This window comes from Vidua macroura, chromosome 4 (assembly GCF_024509145.1).
Source record: "Vidua macroura isolate BioBank_ID:100142 chromosome 4, ASM2450914v1, whole genome shotgun sequence".
Classification (NCBI taxonomy): Eukaryota; Metazoa; Chordata; class Aves; order Passeriformes; family Viduidae; genus Vidua; species Vidua macroura.
This window is the reverse complement of record NC_071574.1, coordinates 50,287,203-50,311,468: the sequence shown is the minus strand read 5'-3', so window position 1 is coordinate 50,311,468 and position 24,266 is coordinate 50,287,203. Positions and strand designations below refer to the sequence as shown.

General features: G+C 39.0%; 1 protein-coding gene across 1 annotated transcript in view; it reads left to right on the top strand.

The window, feature by feature from the left end:
• Positions 1 to 24,266, top strand: part of LIMCH1 (LIM and calponin homology domains 1) — a 172,900-nt gene that overhangs the window by 66,871 nt on the left and 81,763 nt on the right. Inside the window, 1 exon segment of the mRNA XM_053976123.1 lies at positions 9,011 to 9,080. Within this exon segment, the coding sequence (XP_053832098.1) occupies positions 9,011 to 9,080 (70 nt within the window).

Sequence of the window (24,266 nt, the reverse complement as noted above, 5' to 3'; positions counted from 1 at the left end):
TGAAGAACATTGTAAAGCTGCCATAAGAAATACTGTCTTTCTAGACAGGTTTTTTTTGTGATTTATCAGAAAATTACCAGGGTATCTAATGAAAAAAATGTAATGGTATACAAACTTTCTCTTAACTCCCTGTCAGTCTGTTGTGCTTGCATTGCACCTCAACAAGTAGATGAAAACCTGATCTAAGTCTCTGACAACTTCAGAAGACAAGAAATAATTTATAGCTGTCTTAGTTCCTGAAGATGGAAGAACTCATTGTTTTTGGTCAGGTTCTATCTGATTCGTTGAAGTTTTAGGGAAAAGCAAACTTACCTCTATTTTTATCCACAGGCCAGTAGTCACTGCAAGTGGCCTTAACTGGCAACTCATAGCAATCACTCACTCACAGCTCATCACTCACTTGTGTGAGTGATGTCCTGTGAATGTGGAATAGCTGTGCTTAATTTCCATGTGGCTGTTTCAGGGTTTTCTTTGCCTGTTGTATTTTGTGAGGAAGACTGAAAGTGAGTTTGGGCTCTGAGGAATCCCAGCAGTTAGAGGACTGGAAACTGCTGTCAGGAGTGGGGACACAGTCAGCATGCCTTGAATGTCCCAAACATGTCTCAAGCTACCTTCTGGCTTTGGAGGGAGGTGTTTTGCAGAAGGGAACGGGGAAGTTGCCATGTCAGAGTCCATTCCCCAAAGAGACTGGTCTGTGCCAAAGGGTGCAGGGGCAATCTCTGTCTCTGTAGCAGGATTGTTTGACCCTTATACACAGTAATGCCAGGCCTGCCTCCACTTGATCCCAATCTCGATGTCCTAGACAGCCTACAGACACAAGCAGACATCACTACACTGGTTATAAATGATTCATTCACATCTAGCAACAATCCACATATTTTAATAAATGAAAATGAATGCAACTGTGCAATGCCAAAAGCTCAAGCTCTTGGAATGAATGGGTCGTGGAACAGTGCAGATGTGTATGCTTGCCACAGGAACCTGCAAGCCTTGCACCTGCCTCTCTGGTAGTGTTTGTGCTGTGGCTGGCATTTCCATCTGGCCTCAGTACGAACTTTAGGGCTTGACGCACTCAGCTGAGGAGCTGAGGGGCATCTTTAAACAATGCAGGATGCCATAAAGCTACAAGTCAACAGATGAGAGCAACACAAGCCTTTTCTTCTTTCTGGCTGTTCGAAAGCCCACTTGTGCAGTTGCCCAGAGAGTGGTGACTCTAATTGTTCAACCAGCTGTGCTGAGAAGCCAGTGACTATGACTTCTGTTTGTCTGAAATGAGTTCATGTTTTTTTAGCATAGCTGTCTGACATCAGTGCAGATGGTGATTTCAGCAGGGATATAATAGCTATATAGGCAGAGGCAGTTCTTTCTCTGTTCATGCTTTGTGAATTAAATTCTCATATGAAAAGACTGAAGAGTTTCTGCATGGGTGGGCAAATGTGCTTTTCTGGGATCATGGTTGAAAGCTATATGATGCAGGAATACAACACCAGTAGCAGGAATATCACTGGAAATCCCCTATTGCTGCTCCAGCACATGTTCAATTTTTTTTTTTCTCCCTTGTTACATAGCTTTCATGTTTAGGTTTGACCCAGATATCATAAGAAGCTAGAGGATTAATCAGAAATAAATTAGATCTGGTTGTTGCAATGCTTAGGTGTTCCTATTCTATGGATTCAGTCATCTGAATGACGGTTGACTGTCAAAAAAAGTGCATATCCTGTCTCTCTGTCTGCCCCGCTGGTTTAGGCGGTTCTATTGTGTTTTTTGAAACAGCAGGTAAGGAAGTCAAGGTTGCTTTTATTTCTAACCATGCAACAATTGCTATTAATTCATTTAAAAATTATTACAAGAAGAAAAAATGCATGTGTTGCTGCAGCCTTGACCAGTTGTTACTGCTCTAATATCCTTGCAAATGTATTTTCAATTTTTTTGCCCTTCTCCTTGCTGCCCACCTCCCCTTGTCAAGCTCTGCTAGTGCAGGATTCCTTCCTTCATCTTGGGTATTCAGTATAAAAGAGGTCTCTGTAGGAATGTGAGACTTCAAAAATCTGAATTAATTGCTTGCTTTGATATGATTATCCAAACAGAATATATATCCAATATATTTCTAAGAACTTCTGACATGCAACTGGAATTGTGTTTTCTCTCAAGTTTTCTCTGGAATCAAGTAATCCAGTCACCCTGAAAGTTTATATTAGTAGTAATGAGATTCTAATGTCAGGAACAGGACCAGGCCATAAAGAAGAAGAACAACAACAATTGGGATATGAATCCTGGGCAAAAGACCTTAAGCAGTGAACTAATCCAGTTGGATATTAGCAGAAATTATTTGGCTTTGCAGTTGAGTCTAACAACATCATGATTGTGTGTAATACCTTGAGTTCTGTATGTAGAACAGTTTAGCTGTGTGTCTGGTTTATGTATGTATTAAAATCAATTTATAGTAGTACATGCAGGCAAAATAAATCTGATTTTTCTCAAGCATGAAAGTTCTAACAAGTATTTCACTGCATATCATACACATATAAAAATGAAAGAGGACTGTGTGCAAAAACCATGCTTATTCTTGGCTCTGTAACTTTTATGTTGTTTTTTGAAAGAGGAGATACAAAGATGTTCTACTGTTTTTAAGTAATCTTGGTAAAATTGCATATGTACAGTGAACTAAAAAAAAAGTTGTAAACTTTTTCTCCTGCAGGATAATATATAGGAAAGGCAGTTTTCTTCTGCTGTGCATACTTGGAGTGTATGCTCTTAAAAAGTACAAGAACGTTTTTAGATTTTACTTTTAAATAAAAAAAGATGAGAAATTAGCCACGCACATAGATTATTTTAATAGTATTTAAAGCAAATATGAAGAGTGGCTATAAATCTGAGCAAACTGAAAGTGATTATGACCAAGAATTACCTAGTGGAATTTATAATTTATTCTGTCGTGAGAATTATTTTCTTCCACAAGTAAGAAATCCCCTTAGCTTGTGTTCTTCATGTTGATGGTGATGAATGAGCTGCATTTTCTCAAAGAGCAGTTTTTTTGGATGTGCATCCTGGTTCTGGTGCATCTGACCAAAGGGCTGGCTATGTGCCAGATCAGTACAAGTGTAATGCTGTGGAATAATAAAACTTTTGTGCTCTGAGTCAGTGATACCATGAGGTATGAAGAACAGCCTTTGCTGTATATATGGTGTTTCAGTTGTTCTTCTTGCAAGTTAATGTCACGTCATCTAGTAGGGGAAAACCAATAGTCTTTGCAGCTTATAGGATTTTTCAAACATATCATTCTAATTGTCTGTTGGTGTTATGGGCCTGGCATCAGTTCAGCACTTGGCTGTGTAGTGAACAGTGGAGAAATCAGTGGATGCCCAGCCCTTATGCTTAATTAGTATTTTGCTTGACTTTCCTATTCTTGGAAACTAAGAAGGTATTTGAGTTTCATAGGCATATTTGAGGTTTTGAATGTGACCCATGCTTTGAGGTGAGAAGGAATTTGTATTTTCCTGTGGTTTTCAGACTCTATGCTTTAAAGCCAAAACATTATCAGCATCATGAATTTGGCATGTGTCCAGGTTTGAGAGATGGGCCCCAAGGCTCATTAAGCATTAAGATTTAGGTTCATGTGAGGACATTTGAAACAGTTTTATATGAATACAGAGTCCTTAATCTGTAAGTTTTATTGCTGTTTCATAATGAAGAGCTATTTATTAATACAGTTTAGATGAGGGGCCAAAGGTAACATAAACCCTAATGCTAAGCTCATGATGAGAAGAGGGGAATAGACAGTGAGGGGCATGCTTGAGCAGACAGAATGACCTGTCTTTATATTTATGTTTTTAAAAAAATGCTTTTCAGCAGACTGAGTAGTAGAGCTTTTTCACTGATGCTTGGTTATTGACAGGGCAGGAGACTGTGGAACACTGATTCACTCAAAAGGAGTGTTGCTCAAATGCAAGGCAAGGTAATCTTGTGAGAAGTTTCAGCTTTTCAAGAGTGTATGTTGAAGAAAGCATATTTAGCAGTTTTAGAAAGAACATCCATGGCCATTGCTACTCAGCGTATAAACTATGCATGAAATAAATTGTAAAATTGTAAATAGGTGCATGAAATGCTCTTCACATCATGTCCTTGTGATTGTAGGTTCTGTATAACTAGCTTGTGAAGTTACAGTCTTCCCTGTTGCCTTTCTTGAGCTGTTTGCAAGGCTTTGTTCATATTTTTAGTTTTTGGCAGAGTGAGACTAATGCAGTCCTATGTTTGGAATATTGTTTTCTCAATACTACATATTTGCATATGGACTGTGAGCCCTTTATAGGACAAAGTCACTTCTGTCCTGCTTGTTAAAAAAACACCTTGTTCATCTGATTCTAAATAAATGATGTCAGGGGCATCATTAGCAATCACTCAAGAATGTTTTCCCAAAAATATTTTTGTGACCTCAGGAACATGTTTATATTTTGAAACTTCTTAGCCATGTCTTTTGCAACAAAATATTTTGATTTTCCATTGTTCACTGTTTCAAGGTGATTTGTTAATCTTTAAGACTAGTAGTGGATTTTTCTGTCTTTTCAAAATATTTGGGGGCATTTTGGAGCTGCCACTAGAGCATGAGTTAAAAATATGTGGATACTGAAGCTGTCTAGGCTAATAATTATCAAGTGCTGAAAGACTGCTTGTTTGAATTTAAGTCTGTAAAACTTAATTTGAAGATAGAAATGTCTCTGTAAAGGTTTACTGTGGGTAGAATTTCCTGAATTCTCAAATATGAAATGCCCGTTGACTTTTAGATCAGATCATTAGTCAGCTTTTCTTTCTAGGAGTATGATCTGTTACTTGAGCAAAGAGCTCTGTTGGATACCTCTCCCTCCAGCCTGGATTGATCTGTGAACACACATCACTTCAACCTTTCTTTTCTCCATTTCTGGAGTTTATTCTCTGAAAATGCTTCTCTTCCATTTCCTCCTGGAATTGAGGTCTTTTTGGAGGCTGGGTTTTGGCAGCCATCCTCCGAATATTTTCTTAACTGACGCTTTCTTGCAAGAATTTTGTGGGCAGTTTATTGGTGCTTTTCATTAGATCTTTTATCAACTGTTGCCTGAAACGCCTTCTCTTCCTGGCAGAAGTCTTTCACATTCTTAACTCATGATAAAAAAACCCAGGAAGGTCTAATAAATTAGTCACACAGTGGCTAGCACTGATTTCAGCTTGTCTGTCCAGCTGTGGAGATACCTTATCTCCTGGAATGCCAAACCTTGGGGACAGCATGAGTAGAGCAATTGATTCTTCCTGTACCTATGGGAGCTGGTTTTTATCAGGGGAAGGAAGTGACCTAGCTTCTCCCTGTGCGTGGGACTAGGGCAGCTTTCCACTTCCATCATGCCCTGTTGTTTCCATAAGGTAAGACAGGTCCAAGGTTTTAGCTTCTATGCAGTATCTTCATTTAACAGGTAGCTACTGGAGAGTCCAAGCCAGCACCTGTAACAGGGGAAAGGGAGGATGAGTGTCTGGTTATTCCAGGGGAGATTTAGATCGGATATTAGAAAAAAATTTCTCACCAAAAAGGTTGTAAGGTGTTGGAACAGGCTGCCCAGGAAAGTGATTGAGTTACCATCCCCAGCAGTGCTGCATTAACAGTTGGACTTGGTGATCTTTGAGGTCTTTTCCAACCTTGATTACTCTATGTTGGACTGAAAATTACAAGAGAACTTTGGGAAGAACAAAGGATTTTTCTGATTTAGGACAGGTGCATAAATGCTAGAGGTGGTGAGCAGAAATCCCCACAGAAAGCTTGAAGGGGCTGAGAATAGGTCATGTGTGTATGTAGAGACTCGGGTTTTGTGGATGGAGCCTGAAAATTCTTAGTTGTATCCTGGTTTGGGCTATTGTCTTTTGGGCATTTGGTGGGATTGTTGGGATCACTCAAAATGAGCCAAGGATTAGGATTAGGATTAGGGCTGGGGAAGAGGGCATAGGCTGGAGCTGCAGATGCAGTTGGGCCTGCCAGAGGAAGATATGCGATGCAGGTTTTCTCTCCTGGAAACTCTTTAGACTAGGACCTGGCTGGGGACAGGAGGCCCAGGGCAGACAAGTCCTTTGGTTAGGATTGGTGGAGCAAGAAAGTGTGGGACTGCAGTTGTCAGGGGCTTCTAGGAGAAGGTATGGGTTAGTGTTTCTTCTCCCCTGCAGAGTCTGTCCCTTGGGCCATGGCCGAGGATCTTGTCCTGGGTGCCCAATGCAAAATGGTGATCTGTCTTGTTTGCCCAGTATTTCAACAGAAACCCACCAGAGCTGATAAAACTTTACATACACATACACGTGCTCTATGAAAGTCTAAATTGGCACAGAAAATTTAGTTTGTATGTACAGGCCTATGTCAGAAGAGGTGTAGTTAGTGGATTTTTGAGAAGCAGGAATGGACAGTAACTGTGAGGGTGAAGGGGACCATTGAGACCCTGCACAAACAGCACAACCTTTCAGCTGGCTTGGTAGCAGAGCAAGCTTAAACCACTCGGTGTTTTGGCATCTGGATTGTTGCTCTAGATGAGGTAGTAATTCAGAAGCAGTCAGTCTGCTCTGGAAGAAACCTCCCTTTGACATATTCTGCAGCAAGCAAGTCCTGGGGGGTTTGGTGCCAGACATTAGAAATGTTTCCAATAGCAGACAAACTTTTTAATAATAATTTTAATTTCTTCCTCAGGGTTTTCCATCTTGCCCCGTCCTATTTCCTCTCTCTTCAGCCTCCAAATGGTGACCTAAAATGTTGTTTGTTCTCTACTCCTTTCCTTCCTCTGAATTTATCCTTCTCCTGTATTTCACAGGGAAATCTGTACAAGCCATTTTGAAGATTTATTTAGAATGGGTTTTGGCATTTGAGGTTTCCAGTAAGAACTCTTTATTTTGCCTTCTATTATTGCCTATGACTTTTAATCTGCACCTGCAATACTGGTTATGGTGCTGATGCATTCATGTTTGAGTAATAAAGAAAATGGGATGCTTTACCTAATATATTCTTTTTTTCCTGAAGTAGAATAGGCAGACTGAGGATTGAAATCACAAGAGAGCTACAGTATTTGGAAAGAAGTCCTCTGGCAAAAAAAAAAAAAAAAAAAAAAAAAAAAAAAAAAAGATATCTTGAATTGCCTGGTGTAGCAATTAAATGGAAAATAGTAGTTTTATAGAGTTGCTGCTCTGTGGGGTTAAAAAGTACTATATCTTCTGGGAGGGGGGGGGAAGTAATTTTTTTTCCATCTGTGAAATAAAATAATGGTTCTAGAAGATAGGCAGTTCTTTTATTGGCATTCTCTTCATCTAATGGGGAAAAGTGATTTTTTGTAAATAAAAGTACATTAATTAATTTGTTTTTAGGACATTACTGTTAGATTCTACCTTAAGGAGAAGAGGAATAGTACAGCCATCTCTATGAGCTTGGGTTACAGAGTTTTTAACTTCAAGAATATTTTTTAAATGTCCCCAACTCCCAAAAGTATCATTCATATTTGTTTTGATGCTACTCCCAATACATGATGTTGTTGGAGATGTGGGAACTTCAAGAATGTGATAATGTGCATAAAATTTTGGACAAGTGGAACAAAAGCTTTACTAATTATGGTCATAGAAAACAGAGAATAGCATCTCCCACTCTGCTCCCCTGTTCTGTCCAAGTGATTGCAGAAACCCAACCTATATACTGTTGCACAAAGGGAAAGAGGCGAGGAAAAGTGATCATTTCAATGTTCATAAAGCCAGATGTTCACTCCAGGAGGGATGAACACCTTCATGAGCTTGCAAACTGCCACAGTCCTAAGGAATCAAGCAACAAATGATGCACCACTGTGGAGCGATGGCTCTTGGTGGAGCTTTGAGCCGTGGCACTCTGCCCGTTATCCTAACTCAGAAGAGGGAGCTGGAAACCATCACAGACTGTTAGCATTAGTTGAAAGGAATATTCTTTTCATTTGGATAAACTTCTCAGCCAGATCTCTCAAATATTAAATATGAATAATTTTACTACCACAGTAAGCTGCCGGAGGAGTCTGCTCTTGAATGGAGGCATGTCAGCCCAAAATGAGATTCCTCTCTTCCATAGAGCTGTTCTAATTTTCAGAAAGTTTTAAATTTAAGCAGACATAATTTTTTCTCTTCTAAGATCTTGAATTTTAAGTCCATGTCTTGAATTGATGATTTTCTTCCCAGTGGATGGAACTGGTTGAATTTTTCTTTGGATAAAAGGCATTATGGTTTTCTCTTGGGGAAAGGGTGGTGAAGACACAGTGTTTGTTGCAACAGGATTTTGCAATTAAAATTCCCCAGTCTGAGAGGCTTGGTCATTTTTTTGAGTATTGTAACAATGAGCCATGTCTGCACATCTCATAGCATGCTCATGGGTGGTGAGGAACTTGGATTTGGGGGGTTGCTAATCTTTGGACACTGAACAGTGTTCAGCTGTGGTATCACTGGCCTAATGTTGTTTTCATGATGAGATGGGGGGGTTTATGAATTCCCTTTCTATTTGCCTTCTCTCATTTATGATTTATGGGCCCCTCCATTCAACACAATATATGGAAGGATGGCATTTAATTTCAAGTTAAGATGAAAAAAAAATAGACAGGCCACCCATAAAGTGGTCATCCTTTCTCACTTTCCTGCAGTGCAGCAGCTGCCAGACCTGGATGCCTTCTAGGTTTCTGCTCTCAGACTCTTCCAGGCATGATCTGCCTGTACACAGGTAAGGTAGGCTGATGTGTCAAAATTCACCCAGAATCTGTCTGGGTCACTGATGTGGTCTAGATCAATTTAGAATTCAAAATAAATACTACTGAATTATTGTGCTGGATATTCATCCTAGTCTTTCTTCATTTCAGTGATCAAATTTGGATGTCCATGTATGTTTTCAGAAGGGAGAAAGGGGAGAATCTTTTTTTCCAGTCACACTGAAATCCTTATGTGCTGGGCAAAAATGTTTGATAATTTGGATTTTGAGACTTACCACTCATAAAATACTCCTTTCTCATAACAGGTTGCTGAATGCAATAAAGCCAGGATTGGTAAAAAAGATCAACAGACTACCGACCCCCATTGCAGGTTTGGTGAGTATATCAAATGAAGGAAAATATTTCAGTGCTGCTTTTTGCACCTTGACATTGACTATGTGATTCAGATAGCAGTTATTTTTGTAATTTGAACTCTTCTAGCCTAGTAAACTCAGACAGTCCCTCTGTAGGAATGCTCTGTGTAGTCACCTTAAGACCTTTCAGTCTTTTTTTTTTTTTTCCAGAAGTAGGCAGTATTCAAGTGTCAGGGTATATTTTTAGAGGAAGATGATCTTCTTGGTTCTATATCACCTCTCAGTTGTGGCATAGCTTTAGAAAAACTGGAATGCATGCATTAGAAGCCATCACCACAAAAAGATAGTTTTTGGAAAGGAAGAAAACTGTACTTGTATATTTTGTCTCATTTACCCTTTCCCCAGAATACCACAGTCTGCAGATAACATTCATTCTGGGACTATCTGGGGAACTGCTTCATGTTGACTTTAAGGGCAGAGCAAAATTTAGCCATACTCTGTTGTAAGCAAGGAAGACCACAGAGGATGTGCTGACAGCTCATGGGCTGTCAGGAGCGCTGGGTGCTCAGGGGGTCACCTCAAGTGTGGCACAGTCCTGTGCTTGCTGTTAGGGCAGAAGGTGGGGGAGTGGGTGCTTGTTGGGTCTAACAGGATTAGCCACATAGAAATATGGCTGTATTGATTTTACCTTCAGCTGTAATGGGGAATACAGGGTCCTTGAGCATGTGGAAGGTGGTCATCCTCTATTTCAACTCATCATGGTTCCTTTGTGTTCTGGCACTGTTCACATTGTGATGTATACAAGATTCAGAATATATTACTTGTTGATAGCTGAAGTTAATGTTCCTTTGTATAAAGAGCATTAAAAAGTTTCAGTGTATCAGAAACCGTATTACATTTGCTGTTAAATTAGTTCTACAATGCTGTTGCATAGCCTTTGAGCTAGGTCTTTCAACATGCAGGTTGACAAGGAAATTTCTGTATGAATACTGCCTGGTTTTAGAATCTCATTTTTGATCCCCACCACCCTTTCTCTAAAGTTTCCTTGAATGCCTTTCTTTTGCCTCTAAAACCCACCTAGTTTTATTCCTTTGCTGTCCTATTTGAGAGGAATATTTGATATAAACAGCTGAAAAAAGTACCAGTAGTGCAGCTTTCTTTTCCTTGGCTCGCTTTCAGGAAAGACTCAATTTTTGTTATGACTGTTTTAAGAAGATGATATTGAATTACATTGGGTTTTTTCCTTATTCATATGTAAAATCCCAATGGTAAGGTGGTTACAGTAGGAAGGACAGAAAAAAGTTATTATGTGTGTGTATTTTTCTCATTCCTTGAGATAAACCTCTCTTGCAAGATGTGTATCTTCAAAGCATTATGAAAAAAGAAGTTTTCAGGCTACTAATGATACAGTAGATTTTTTTTTTGTGTTGTAAAGTGACTTTATTACCTCTGTATCTGTGTCTTCTGATTTCCTTTAGTAACTACTTTTCTAAATATTTTTTCCTAATAAATAATTAGGCTAATTAAAAAGTTCACTATTTCTGAGTTCTTGAACATTACCAATGAATGTTTTAATATAATGTTCTGTGAATAAATTTCTCCCAACAAAACAAACTATCAAAATTTCCCCTTGCTTTCCAAGACATCTGATTCCATACCTGCTGATTTTTGTTACTATTTGTAGTTACAGCGGGGAGTAAGTGGCTGCTTTAAGGATTGCATGTGAATTTAAATGATCAAGTGTTCTATCTGGTCTGTTATGCTTATTTATGGTGTATTATTTAAAAGTACAGCCATCAGGGGTGTGTTTGAGCACAGGGTGTATCCTTTTCTTTTCACTAACCTGTACCATGCATATGTGTCTGAAAAAAAACCCTAAAATATTGACGCTGTGGTCCAGAAGCAGTTATACCTCCTAGGCAGCTGACCCTACATGTGAGACATTCCCTTATTAGTTGCCAATTTTTCTTTATTATCTTAGTTTTGCTTGGCTTGACATACTAAATAGTTGCTTCTTTCCAGTTATTTCACCCCAGTGAGTGTGATTTCCTCAGTTACAAGTAGAAATGCTGTGAAAGCTTCAGTACCTTTTCTTCCTTGCATGAGATATGTGCTTTTAAATCCTAGATGCTGCTTCTGCCTAAAATGTGTAACTGAATTACTGTAACAGAATGAATTTCTTTCCTGTATATGATAGAATAAGTTTTTATTTCACTAGGAGAGACAATAAGTACGTTTTCTTTTATACACAGTAGGAGCTGAAACTTATGAGTAATCATGGAGTATTCAAAGTGCCTTTTGTTTCATCCTTAACTTCCAGAGACACAAAGAGTTATATATTATGTAGCTCTACAAAATGTCTACTTGAGTCTAATTCTCCAGATGATAGTTTATTTTTCTCCTTTATTATGGTAAGGAAAAATTAGGAAGTGTCCTTTATAGAAGGAAAATAAGAATGAACTTGAAGCCCATAACAGACACATGCTGAGCTCTTCACTTTGGAATATTATCAAGTGTAAAAATTTTGCCTATATTTCATGTTTGAGTTACTTCTAACAACACTTCTATAAGTGTTATGTATAACTGGTTCAGTGTTGACAGACTGAATTCTTCTAATCTTTCCTGGCATTTAAAACTAGATGAATCTGCACTTACTCTGAAATTCTCACCAGTGACTTGCTCATGTATTTCAAGAGGGAATAATTTATTTGCAGATCTTGCATACCAGAACACCAATCATTTAACTAAAATTTATTGTTTATAGTGCTGTGGTGTTAAAGTAAGAACTCAAGGATCTGAACACCGTATAAATACACAAAGATGATCTTTGTCTAGTTGCAAGTCTAAGTCAGGATGTGGATTGTATGCAGCATTACATATAGAATTACATATGTTCAGCTTGGCAGGCTTGTTTGTAACTTGCTTTGATCTCCAGAAGTGCCGACTGCTTCTGTTATCACAGCAGAAATGATACATTGCTTTAATGAAAGAAAATGCAGGACCACTGCTTTGGTATTCAGATTTACAGTATTAAATCTGATAAAGAGTTTTCTCATTCTTGTTCAGTAATCATTAATCCTGAAAGCTTATGCTCCCACCAAAAAGCAAATTCACAAAGCATTCAAAGAACATATTAGGCCTAGGTAGGAGTAACAGAAGAAATTTTCTCATGCAAGAAATTGATTCTTAGCATCTTTGTTCTATGACTGTCAGGTTTCTAGAACCATCATTTAATATATTTAATTGTAGAAGGCTGGAGAAGTGTTTTGGCTGAGTTATTAATTGAAAAAAAATTGGGAGCTGCAGAAGACTTACAAAGATGTATTAGAGTATAATGAATATAATTAAGTGACTTTTACAAAACCAGCATTTTTTAAGGTTTCTACTAATTATAATTTTGTACCTCGATACCTTATTTTCTAGTCTATGAAAAATTACCAGCATCACCACAGATAAGGTTTGCTCTATAATACTAACTACTGTATGTTGACTTTCTTTTTCCCTTAAAAAGATTCCAGCTTTTGCTTCCTGTCCCTGAATAATGTCACTGTGAGAAAAGAAAAGGTTTCTGCCTTATCTTTTGTTTGACAGGATTTAGGGGAGTTTATAGCATTACTTCAGTTCCTTGAACAATCCCCACAGGAGCTCAGACACTTACTTCAGAGGCTGTGTGAATGATTCTCACATATAATAGGAGGAAGTAGTGAAGACAAAGATGGAGAGATGAACTTTAGCTTGGATCTTGGCTCATGTTTCAGCACTCCTGAATAAAAAGTCTATTTACTGTGGCACCCAGTTTCCAGTTTGTTTATGGTCCTTAACTTTGTGACATATGTATGATATAGCACTGGAAAAAATAGACCTGCAGAAGTCACCTGGTTGCATGGTTATTGCACCAAGATGAACAGAGGCATAATGTGCTGCTTAAGAAAGCTTGCTCCTTTGAAAGCCAGGTTGGATTTTTTTCCCTCATTATTTTCCCAGGATGTTTATTTTGGCAAAGTGTTCTCTGAGAGCTTGCTATTACCCTTAATAAGACCAGCTATCTGTCTGCTGGTGCTGGTAGTTTGTTGTTGTGCTGTAATATTGCACAAATTGTAAGTTTGGGGTTTTTCTATCTTATATGTTATTTCAAAGAAATGTAGTCCTTATGTTAGCTTTCAGGAGTTTGAGCTACTAATTAAATTCAGCAAGTGAGATCTTGTTTCTTCATGCAGGTATGAACCTCAAAATAAAATCACAAGATCCAAATAAAGTATAGTGTGTTTCACATAGTTAAAAATAATTAGCAGAGATAAATACACAAAACTTGAACAGATGTGCATTATTTTTATCACTCTCTTCATTCATACCTCCTTGTTACTAATTTTTTCTTGAATAATTATCTTCTTGGTTTTTTTTTTTCCTTTTAAATTTATCATTCTCTCTTTAATTCTAGTACTTTCTGGAAAAAGCCTGCTCCTATTGTAATATATAAATTCATAATATATGATAGTTTCTGTTTCCTTGTTTTGTACTACTATTCTCTGCTGAACATATTCATTTCCCAGCACAATTGTATTCATAATAAAGTCTTGCTGTGTAAGTTGTGGTACATGTGAAGTAAACAGAGGCAAAATTTCCTGTCTATCTAAAAACAATAAGTTCTTGGCAGTCACATTCCAAAAGCATTTTTGTGATCGTTGAGTAAAACAAAGTGTCAACAGCATAGCAAAATGCTGTGCAAACCATTCTGCCATGTTTTCTGTGGATCTTCCTTGATAAATAGTAATTGATTTATCTACACCTCTTGCGCCTGCTTTCAGTTCTGAAAACTGAATGTTTTACTAATGCAATATTTAGGGTCTAGCCAGTAGCTGAGAGCAGCACTGTGTGCTTTGGCTCATCACATAGTGTAATATATAATGAATCTCTTTACTAAAGCAAGAGTGTTCTGAAAAAAAATTAATGATTAGTATCATGTCCTTGTATTCTTTATGTTATTTGGGTTTTTTACTCCCTTAGCTTTTTAGACTGCCTTCAAATTGATTTTTCATTTAGACTTTCTTGCCTTGGGTGTCATCTGAGCTGGACAGAAGTACCTTATGAAATTCCTGTTTAATGAATTTAGCTCTATGTTGTATTCATAAACATTTCTAAGTTACACAAAGAATATAAAAGCAAACTAATAGGTATTTCTTAACCACATTGTTTGTAAACAGAGTCTGTGTGGAACAATCTGCAGTGACACTGTGGCTAATTCATCACAGAAGAGGAAAACAGCTATCAGTTCAAATTTGGCAGGAAGCACATTATTGGGGGGGAAATGAGATGCAAACAAATAAAACCTAAAAGTTAATACAGAAATTCAGCTATTTTTCTTTTTTTAGATTGGATTGACGGTTTTTATTGCTTCCAATTAACCATACAAATGCTGTCCAGGAAGCATTGCTCTCCTGCCATTTAAACTAGTAATACAAATGGAAAATACAATGCTGGCATCTCATTTAGTATTTTATTGATTAAAATGGTTGTGCTTACTCTGGTGTGTTTGGTTTGGTTCCAAAACTCTCAAACATTTGATGCTGAAAACTAGTAATTGATCTGACAGCAAACATACTGGAGCCATATTCCACTGCTGCACTTGGGTTCAGCCTGTGTTGCCTGGCTTCCAAGTTGTACTATAATCTGATGTATGCATGCAAGAAAGGCTGAAATAAAAGGAAATTAATAAAAGGCATGTACTATAGAAAAACAAACAAACAAAACAAAGGGAGGTAAATGACCCCACCTTATTTATTTGTTTGTGATGGTCTGAGCTGCATTTAGCTGTAACACACACCCTCAGAGAAGTGAGTTCAACCAACTCCTAGTAGTCTTCATGTTCACCCCCTCTGTATGGCTCATGAGTTGTCCCTAACATCCATGGGTGATCACTTCTTTCCTCAGCTACCAGCTGCAGTGTTGTGTTTATGATAGCTGGAGGTGAAACTTGAAATGAAGAACCATGCTTGTTTCCAAATTATCCATTATTGATCCCTCAGGGTGTTTTGTGTGCTTCCTGCACCATTGGCCCCAGCCAGAACCCAGCCAGGATTTTGGCAGACCAACCTCACTGCTGGCCTAAAGTCCCATCTTCTGGATGCTCCCTTGGCTGGAGTGCTTACAGTGCACTCAATAAGCTAAGCTGTTTGCTGGCTGGGACCGCTCCTTGTCATGCTAAGGATACCAGTGCTTTCTGCCAGTGTCCAGGAGTTTATCCCTCCTTAGAATATGAAGTCTCTCAGTACCCAGGGTGCTCTGAACAGTTTCCTTGTTGGGTCAGGACAGCAAGAGCCAAGATGGGTAAATGTTTGCAGGACATGTGCAGGATGGCTGTGGTCCATAGCTGCTGTGGACGTATGCAAACTCCGTCATATTGTTGAGACCCCTTCTGAAACTGGACAGGTTAGGATTCAAAGGTGCAGCATTTTCACAGTCAGCTTAAGCCATGCTCTCAGCCTGCTGAGCTCTGCTGCTGAGAATGTCAGGACTTGGTTTGGCCAAATGCTAATACTTGTAAGCTCTTTGTGGCAAGGATCATCTGTTAGTCTGTTTTTGTCTAACACCTCACCCCATGAGTCCTGCTCCATGGCCAGGACTCCTAGACAGTATGTTAATACAAATAATAAATAACAGCTACAAAAATATCACAAGCATTCCTATGTCATTCACAGTCTCATTTTAGACTGGTCTCCCAACACCTGTGAGTTTAATCTGTCGGTTTATAATTAGCTTTATTCACACTGAATAATATAGAACGTTAATATGCAAATTGGGAGGCAAGGGGAACCTTTTCTATGATAAAACCAAGAGAGGATGGTCACTGCAGAGGATGTCCTTTTTTGAATGTGGTTTTTTTTTGCTGTATGAAGACACCCTTTGCTTGCCCAACCCCTTAGCATGCTTTAAAAAAAGTTTTTGAATAGAAGCAAAGAGTCTACCTGTTCAGGGCTATCAAGTGACTTCTCAAAGTTGTTATTTATAAAATATTATAATGACTTTTTTTTTTTTTTTTTTTTTTTTTTTTTTTTTTGCATAGGAAGTAGTAAACTGAAGGATTCCATGCTACTGATGAAATGTAAACTTGACCTTATCATTGCATTAACCTTTACTATAAATGACGGGGTCTTTCCTTGGTTTGGGGAGGGCAGCTGGCTTCCAGGAAGAGCTCATTTTGTACCCATGAAAAACATAGGTTGCCCACTTGAATAACTGATTTGCTTTTAGATGTCCTTCTTTAAGTTCAGCCATGGCTTGCATTACATTGGTTTAATGACACTGAGGTATGTATTTCAGAAAAGGCAAGCTTTTGAGTAGGTATCTGTAAATATCAGAAAATACAGTAGTTTAACAAACCATTGCCATTTGCCATGCTTAAATTTCCACTTAATGAAGTGAAGGATCAGTGCCTTCCTTGAGCTGCTATCTTGGAAACAAAGAGCCTCCTGAGCTCTTCAAAACAAATCCCACTGTTGAAGCTTATGACTTCTCTTTGTAGCTGGGCAAATACCACGTGCTCTGGAGACATGTACCATCTTCAGGAGTTTTCAGTGAAGGAGTTGGATGCCCTGAGTCTGTGAATATGTCACCTGTGTCCTGTGGGGAATGTGGCACTGTTGCAGTTTTATCCAGGCACCTGCAATTTTTGTGTGTCTTCTGTTGCAAAATTGATTAGTTTGCAATGAGGATATAGAAAGAAGCAGTGAGCCGATGTACTGCAAGTGTTTAGGCCAACACACATAAGATATGCAGATCTACAACTGTCCATGTCTTGAAGCTAAATAAGTATCAGCTTTTGTCCTTAGCAAGGAAAACTAGACCTGAGGTTATGGTTGCTTTCAGCTACTCTGAATTTGGCATTCCTACAAATGACAGCACTGGCTTTCATATTAGCTGGAGTGGGCAACTGACCTGGCTAAAAATTACCCTTCATCTTACAGCATGAAAAGAAATGCAGGCAGGAGGGAAGGAAGAGGCTCACCAAGGAGGGAAAAGAGGTGTCATTCCATCAGTTTAAAATAGTTTTGAAACTGCAGCTACAGAGTTTAAACTCAGATGCACTCCTTAAGGTATTGGCCAAAAGCAAAGGACACAGGAATCCGGGAAAGTCTCAGCCTTAAATCCTTCGTTTAAAGGTTGTCTGTGTTTAAAATTATACCTAGTAGTATTCTCACTCCCTAATTCTGGAAAGCCTCTCACAGGTTGGAGTCTGTAGGTCTGCGCTATAAATACCATCTCTGATCCCCAACTGTCTTTTTCAGTGACATGTAGCCTCTGCTGCAGGGAGCAGCTAGATCAATGTTGACAACCAGATAACAGCAGCACTGGAAGTGTGAAAAGGGAGGGTACCTTCCCAAAAGCTCTTAACCTGAGAAGTCCTGGGACGGCAAGCAGAAAGAATTTTCCCAGTATAGTCAGACCAACAGGTTGGCCACCTCAAAATGGTCCAGGGAAGCTCAAGCTTCCTTGACCTTCTTTTGTGAAAAGAGAGCAAGCAACAGTCTGCTGTAACCCTGGCCCTTGGGCTGAAGATGGTGGCAGAAGAATGCTGTCTCTAATCCCCTCCCTGGCTGCAGATCAACTTGGTGAAGTCTATTGCCGTTAATGTCTGCTAGCAACTGTTTGTACTGTTTCTATGCTGAAAACCTTTCTGGGGACTCTTAAGTGGATTTATTTTAGATGATGTGCATGTTGCTAGCAGGAGCCTACGTGCTGAATGCAGATGATGGAACGTGTCTTGCTCCAAAGATCACATTGCAGTTGTTTCCCTGACTTAAAGCAAACAAGCAAAAAGGGAAACTAATGGAAAACTGGTGCCTTAAGGATCTGTGCAAAGTGATTTCTTTAGTTTAAGAGCCCAGTAAAATTCTGTAGTCTGGTGCTGTGGTCAAGAATTAATAGAGGCCTGAAATACCTGACACTGAATTCTCCTTGTCTCTGCATTCCTCCCTGCTCCTGGATTAAAGCCACTTGCTTCCTGCTTGGCATGGTACTTTCCAATTGTAAACCATTTCCTCTTAAATGTCCAGAGGTCTAATGATACTATTGTAAACCTGTTAAAATTAATGCTGCAGAGGAAACAGCTTAGTTAATTGCTTATGGAAAATACAGAGATAGGCTGAACTATCTGACTGAGGGACATCAAAACCATTAACTATTAATCTTCTGAAAGCTGAAAAACGTTGTGATATCACATGCAAATCTGTCCCACAGCTTAGTAGGAGAATTACACATTCATTTATAACTAATGGTCTAGAAAATTAATATTGCAATGCAAAAGCAATCCTCCGCTCTTTGGAGTGGTGTCCTTCTGTTAATGTCCTCATTACTGCCAGGTATTTGTTTGTTTCTTCCTCCTCATCTTCATGTTGGAAGCACTATTACTTAAATGGTGAATGTCTGTTTTTCTTTGGAGCAATAGTGCACACTGATTTATTACTGCATTATGTGTGAAAGGGAGTTTTCAGGCTTTTCAATAAGGAGAGAGTATTGAACTTGTAAATGTGTGCATGCATCCAAGTGTGTACTGAGTTCAGCTCAGCTTTTTTCAGTTCATTCTGTTATGCTTTTTCATTACCTCAGCTTTTCTTCTTTGAACTATAGTAGTGCTCATGCAGAATTTAGGACCAAGCTTGTGTTACCCCATAAGGCCAATGGTAAACATGATACTTTTCCCCCTTCCCCTTTCTCTTTTTTTGTAGTCATAATGTTGGTATTATTTGGTCTCCTTTTACTGCTAAAGAGATGTTACTTGACTTCATATGTTGCAACGTGGCATTGGTGTGTTGGGAGGCATGTTGGACTGAATGCTAGATTGTGACACTTACCCTTGCACCTGTTGTAGGGCAACAAATTTCAGGCCTTAAACTGATAGCCCAGGCTGCTGATGTTCTTGTTGCTTGCCATTTATAACTGTTGGGTTGGATGGGTGCTGTGTAGCTTGGCTGCACAGCCAACAAATCCTATGGGCGTTACCAAAAGTTCCTGAATATTTCTCATATCTTTTCTTAATGAAAGCTGCCTTGCTGCTGTTGTCCTTTGAATACCATTTCTAGTTTGGTTGGAAAGAGGCTTGCTGGTTTTTCCAAAACCAATCCTAACTTTACCACTCCTGCCTAGCAACGGCATTAGGGATCTTAGAGCTAATGCCTGCTGTTGGCTAAATTACCTAAATTGTCAGTAGGTCATTGAATTGTTATCTTCCCATTCAAGCCCTGATATAATGAAGTTATAGAGGTTCCTGTGAAGCTGCTTGGTATGTGCCTTCAAGGGGAAGCTGCAGGCTTGACTTGTGGGTAATGGGCACAAGAAGATGCAGCACAATAAAAAGCTCAAGTGTCAGTGAGACACAGGCTTACTGTGCAGGCAGCACCCCGTTTTTGGCTGACTGCAGGAGGGTTCCAAGGTCATTTTGGCAACTAAAGAGAGCTGAACTGTGAAGCAGGTCTGTTTCCTTGGCCAGCAGTGCATAGATCAGGAATGCTGGTCAGTGGTTTTTTCGTTTTAACCTTCCTGTCCTTCCTATCTGCTCCTGTTCTGCAGCCCACAGCAGTGAATAGGACCATGCTATAAATGCTCTCTGCCTCTCAAGCCTGGTTTTCAGACCAAAGCTGGCAGACCTGCTAGATAAGAAGTGTGACGTTTATGTATTAATTTCTGGAGTTACAGGGATCAGCCACAAAGTATTAGCACCACTATACAGTGTCCTCTGTTATTTAAAAGGGAGGATAGTGGATAGGTTCAGTTATTTGAGGTTTCAAGTAATCCAGGGCAATTTTCAGTGTAATTAATACATGTCAGGAATTTGACCCTTGTGGGGATAACACAAAGTTCCAGATAACTGAGGTGATATTGTAAATAAGTTGTGAAAATTGTGCCAGCAGACTGTCTGCACAGGTCAGCAGCACCAGCTAATAAAATATCTCAACTTTTGATCTAGAAAAATATTTCATGCAACTTTCCCTTGACAGAAGCAGAAAAAAAACCCCTTATTTTTTTACAATTCCTGGATGTTTTCTTTCATTAAGTTTCTCCCGTTACCCCTGAGGGGGTCAGATTGTAGTTGCTTCTTAAACTACAGCAACTGCACGAAAAGGAAAACTTGAAGTGTTCCGAGAATGCCACATGCACCAGACACAGACACAGACACTTTTCTGCTGTACTGTTTGTTTCTTTTCAAAGGAAATACAAGCCAATTAAAAAATGAGTAACTACTATTACAGGCTTGATACTGTATATTGGAAACAATGTATTTTCTGATATTTCAGAAAACAAATTATGAACAAATCCAGGAATTGCATCAATCATTGGCAAAACTAGTTGCACACTGGTAAATAAAACAGGATGGTTCCCAGGGAGTGCTGTCAGAACTCTTACAAAAGCCTCTAAAGAGATAAAGAGAAATAAGTAAATCAGTAAATGTTGTGGGCCAAAAGAACACATAAAGTTTGTAACTAAATTCAGTGTTTAGTGACAGACTAATGTAAAAAAGTAACATGACATAAAGTTTGTCACAGGAGGCTGTTTTGTTTTGCTCTGTATGTTTTGAGAAGTCAGGCTAGATTGGTCTTCTCCCTTAGTGCACATGCCTGTATTTTATTTTTACAGTGCTGGATAGTGACTGGGTGGAATCTGATATGTCAGTAGTCTAGACAAGGAAGAAGCAAGATAATTGCATCCTTTTGGACAACTGGTGCAGTCCAACAAAAAATTGAGTAAGCAAGGTATTAGCAGAATTATTTTAGAATTGGTGATGATACATCTTCAGCAAAAATGCAACCGTTTTTCTTTGTTCTTTCATTCTATCTGAAACAATCCAAAGAGCAAAATTCAATCCAATATTATGATTAGCTTGAAGGGATTTTAGGAGCTGCATCTTCAGACCTGCCTGGCCTCCATTTTTGTGCATCTCAGGTCTTTGAATGACACAGTCAGCACTGACCAGAATCCATTTTCCTGCAAAGCATCACCTTGCTGATATGAATCTTCTCTTCCCTGTTATGTTATATGACACCTCAAGTTGATTCAAGAGTTTGTAATTAAGAAAAAACACTTAGATGCAGTAAAAAGAGACAGAGGAAAAAGGTACTTGTCAGCACAGTGGTATCAGTAAACTCAGTATCTATCTGCAAGGCATAACTACTGCAGAATTTTGGGGAGAATGATGGAATAGTTCTAATGAAATTTAGAGAAGCCCACTCACAAGCATGAGGACTGTATGTGAGAAAAACCAAAATCTGCCTAGAGTCAGCACGCATAGTATTAGAATAAGTTGGCTAGTTCCCAGGGGTGTTTGAGACCTTAAATGGTCTTTAGTCCTTACCCTCTGGTTGATCAGAGATTAATCACTTGCTTTTTTAAATACTATTACCCAATCTCTTGAGCCACCCAATCCTGATTAAAATTTACTTTCTAAATTATGATCCTAGAGAACTGAAACTCCTTGAATTCCAGACCTTTACATATTTTTGAAGAACTGAGAATTCTTAGTGTTCTCACACTTGCATCAAAAATTCTTGCAGATAGTTTATATTCCCAAGAGTAGTTCACCTTGCTTATTCTTTTTCATTTGGCTGAAATTTGATGAGCAACACTAGAAATCCAGCACTTAAACCTTAATATGAATTACTAGATAAGTAAATTACACACCAACAACTTAAAATATTGTGGTCAGTGTTCTCCATCACAACTTCCAACATAATTTATTCTCTTTTTAAAGCAGCATAGAAATATTCTTGCATATAACTTTGCAAGTTGGAGAAATAAAAATGCCAGACTGAGGATGGGAAGTAAGTAAGAGGAAAAACAGTCAACTACTTTATTCAGGATAATGGAAGGTGGAGTTTAGGATATGCCAGAGAATGCAGAACCCTGGATAACCTCTGAGGTGTGGCTGTGGGCAACTCACTGAACAGTCTACTTGGGTTTGGCAGCTCTCACCCTTGCTCAGGACAGCCACATCAGCTCTTGCAGGAGAGCAGCTTAATGCCAGTGCCTTTCCCATTTGAGGGCAAATGGCCCAAATGGCCTTAGCAGTGCAGCACAGCACATTTAGGGATTTCCAGGTAGCCAAAAAGCCCCAGAAAGTGGGTGCTGCTCAGGTGCTACCTGACTCCACAGTCTCTGCATTCACAGGCATGCTGAAGCCTCTGTGCAGCTCTGGGCTGGCTGGCATGTACACAGGAGTGTGCAGAACATGTGTGGCCAGGGTCTGGTGCCTCCTGGGGGGGTGGGCTCCTGTGCTGCAGTTTGGGCAGTGTTCCTGCATCACCTAAGGTGATTGCATAGCTCTGTGGTCCCTGTATTGGATGGGGCTACACCTGTTGACCTTGTAAACCCAAGGTAGGTCCTTGTAGGGTCCCCAGATTTAAGGATTGATTGGCTTCAGCACAGTGCTGAGCATCAGCTGGGTCAGTGCATTGAAGCAAGGCAGTCCTGTGTCTGATGAATGTATTCCCCAGTCACTAGGAAGGGCAGTGTAAAAGTGCTTGCCAAAGCAAATAAGTCCTGCTGGTTTTGAGCATTTTGGGTAGCCATGTGTAACATTTGCATTTCCAGAAATCTGCACCTATGGGAGTGGTTTGAAGACATGAGCTGGCTGGGGACTGGGATTCTGCAGTGCTTTAAATCAGCTAATTTGCTGGCAGCTTCTTATTGGTGCTGGAGCTAGTACAGCTGCTTTCATGGTCTTTGATGCCTGGCCTAATAATCTTGCTAGACTCTACTGGATCTGCCGTCTAGATATACCTCTCTCTAATCAACTCTGAGTCCTGGACCTTTGTTGGGGAAAGGAAAAAAATCATATTTATGTTAAATTTACCATTTTCATTGATATAGTCTCATCAGCTAAGTTTTATTACATTTTTTATGTGGCTTTAAATTGAAACAGTTTTCAAAAGTAGCAGGTGAGGAGTTGGAATCTTGTTATTTGATGGTACCTGAACATCTCTGCTGGCCTTATTTGTGACTGTTGTGAGCAGGAGCCACTGGTTATACCCAGGTAAGCTGAATTGTAAGCATGATTGGCTCTTTTCTTCTAAGAAAAGTTTATCTCAGGTCTGGCAATGACAGAGGATAGGGTATTAACTGAAGTTTTTAGAATAAATTATCATGATTTAAACAAATGATTTGTTTCTCTTCACCAACAAACAATACAAGCTATTTCTGCCATCTTCACTGCTTAGATCCTGTTTCTAAAGACCTGGTGTGATCCATGAACACATGGATCATGGTGTGATCCATGAACACATCTTCCTACCCTTGTTGCTTTGTGTATTCTGAGGAGAGTGTTGCAGTAGTACACCTCTAATGTGTTGAAGAAAACTGAACAGCGGGGATATCAGTCCTGTAAGAGGACACATCCTTTCCCATCCTCTGTTCTGATGTCCAGAGGAACCAAAACAAAGACATTGTGAAAGAGCTGGGAAAATGCTTTGCAATAGGAATGCACCATATTAAAGAAGATTTCTGTTCATTCTCTCTTGCTTTAATTATTGCTTTTATTCCATTAATTTAAGGAAATTCTGCTGCTTAAATACATTATATTATTGTACTACATTTTATTCATCCTGAAAGCTTATTCTTCACAACTGCAAATCACACTGGCCTCCAGATGTAATCCATGAATCCCTATTTCCACATGCCTCTTCAAAGGCATGCTTGCACAACCACTATAGACTTAGTGAACAGCAGCAATTTAAGTAATTTAAGTAGGCTATTCTGTGTAGTTAATCTAGGTTTGCAGTTACAATAGCTTTAGGAATAGTCATGCTATTTCTTGAATCTAGAGACTGCTTACTGATGGTTGAAAAGGAGTGGAAAAGAAATCACTGCCAGACTATTGGGTAGCTCATCTTGCCATGAATATTTACCCTAAAAAACCCACCAAAGCTGGAGCTATTCACTGGTAATTATGGCCATGCCATCTAGACACCAAATGTATGTTTTCATATCTGGGAAAGAAACAACAGATACATAGATATAATTTTGGAGTACTCAGTAATTCAAGCTGTTATACTGTATATGGTCAAAATCACAAATGGACACTGATCTACTGAGCATATTTTTTGCACAGATATTTTGATTGTCTGTAAAATTCACTTGCAAAAAATTGAAAATTATGCATTTTCTTCCCTTTTCCTCACCAAAGTAATTCTAGACACCTAAATATGAAAGCTTTCTATTTATT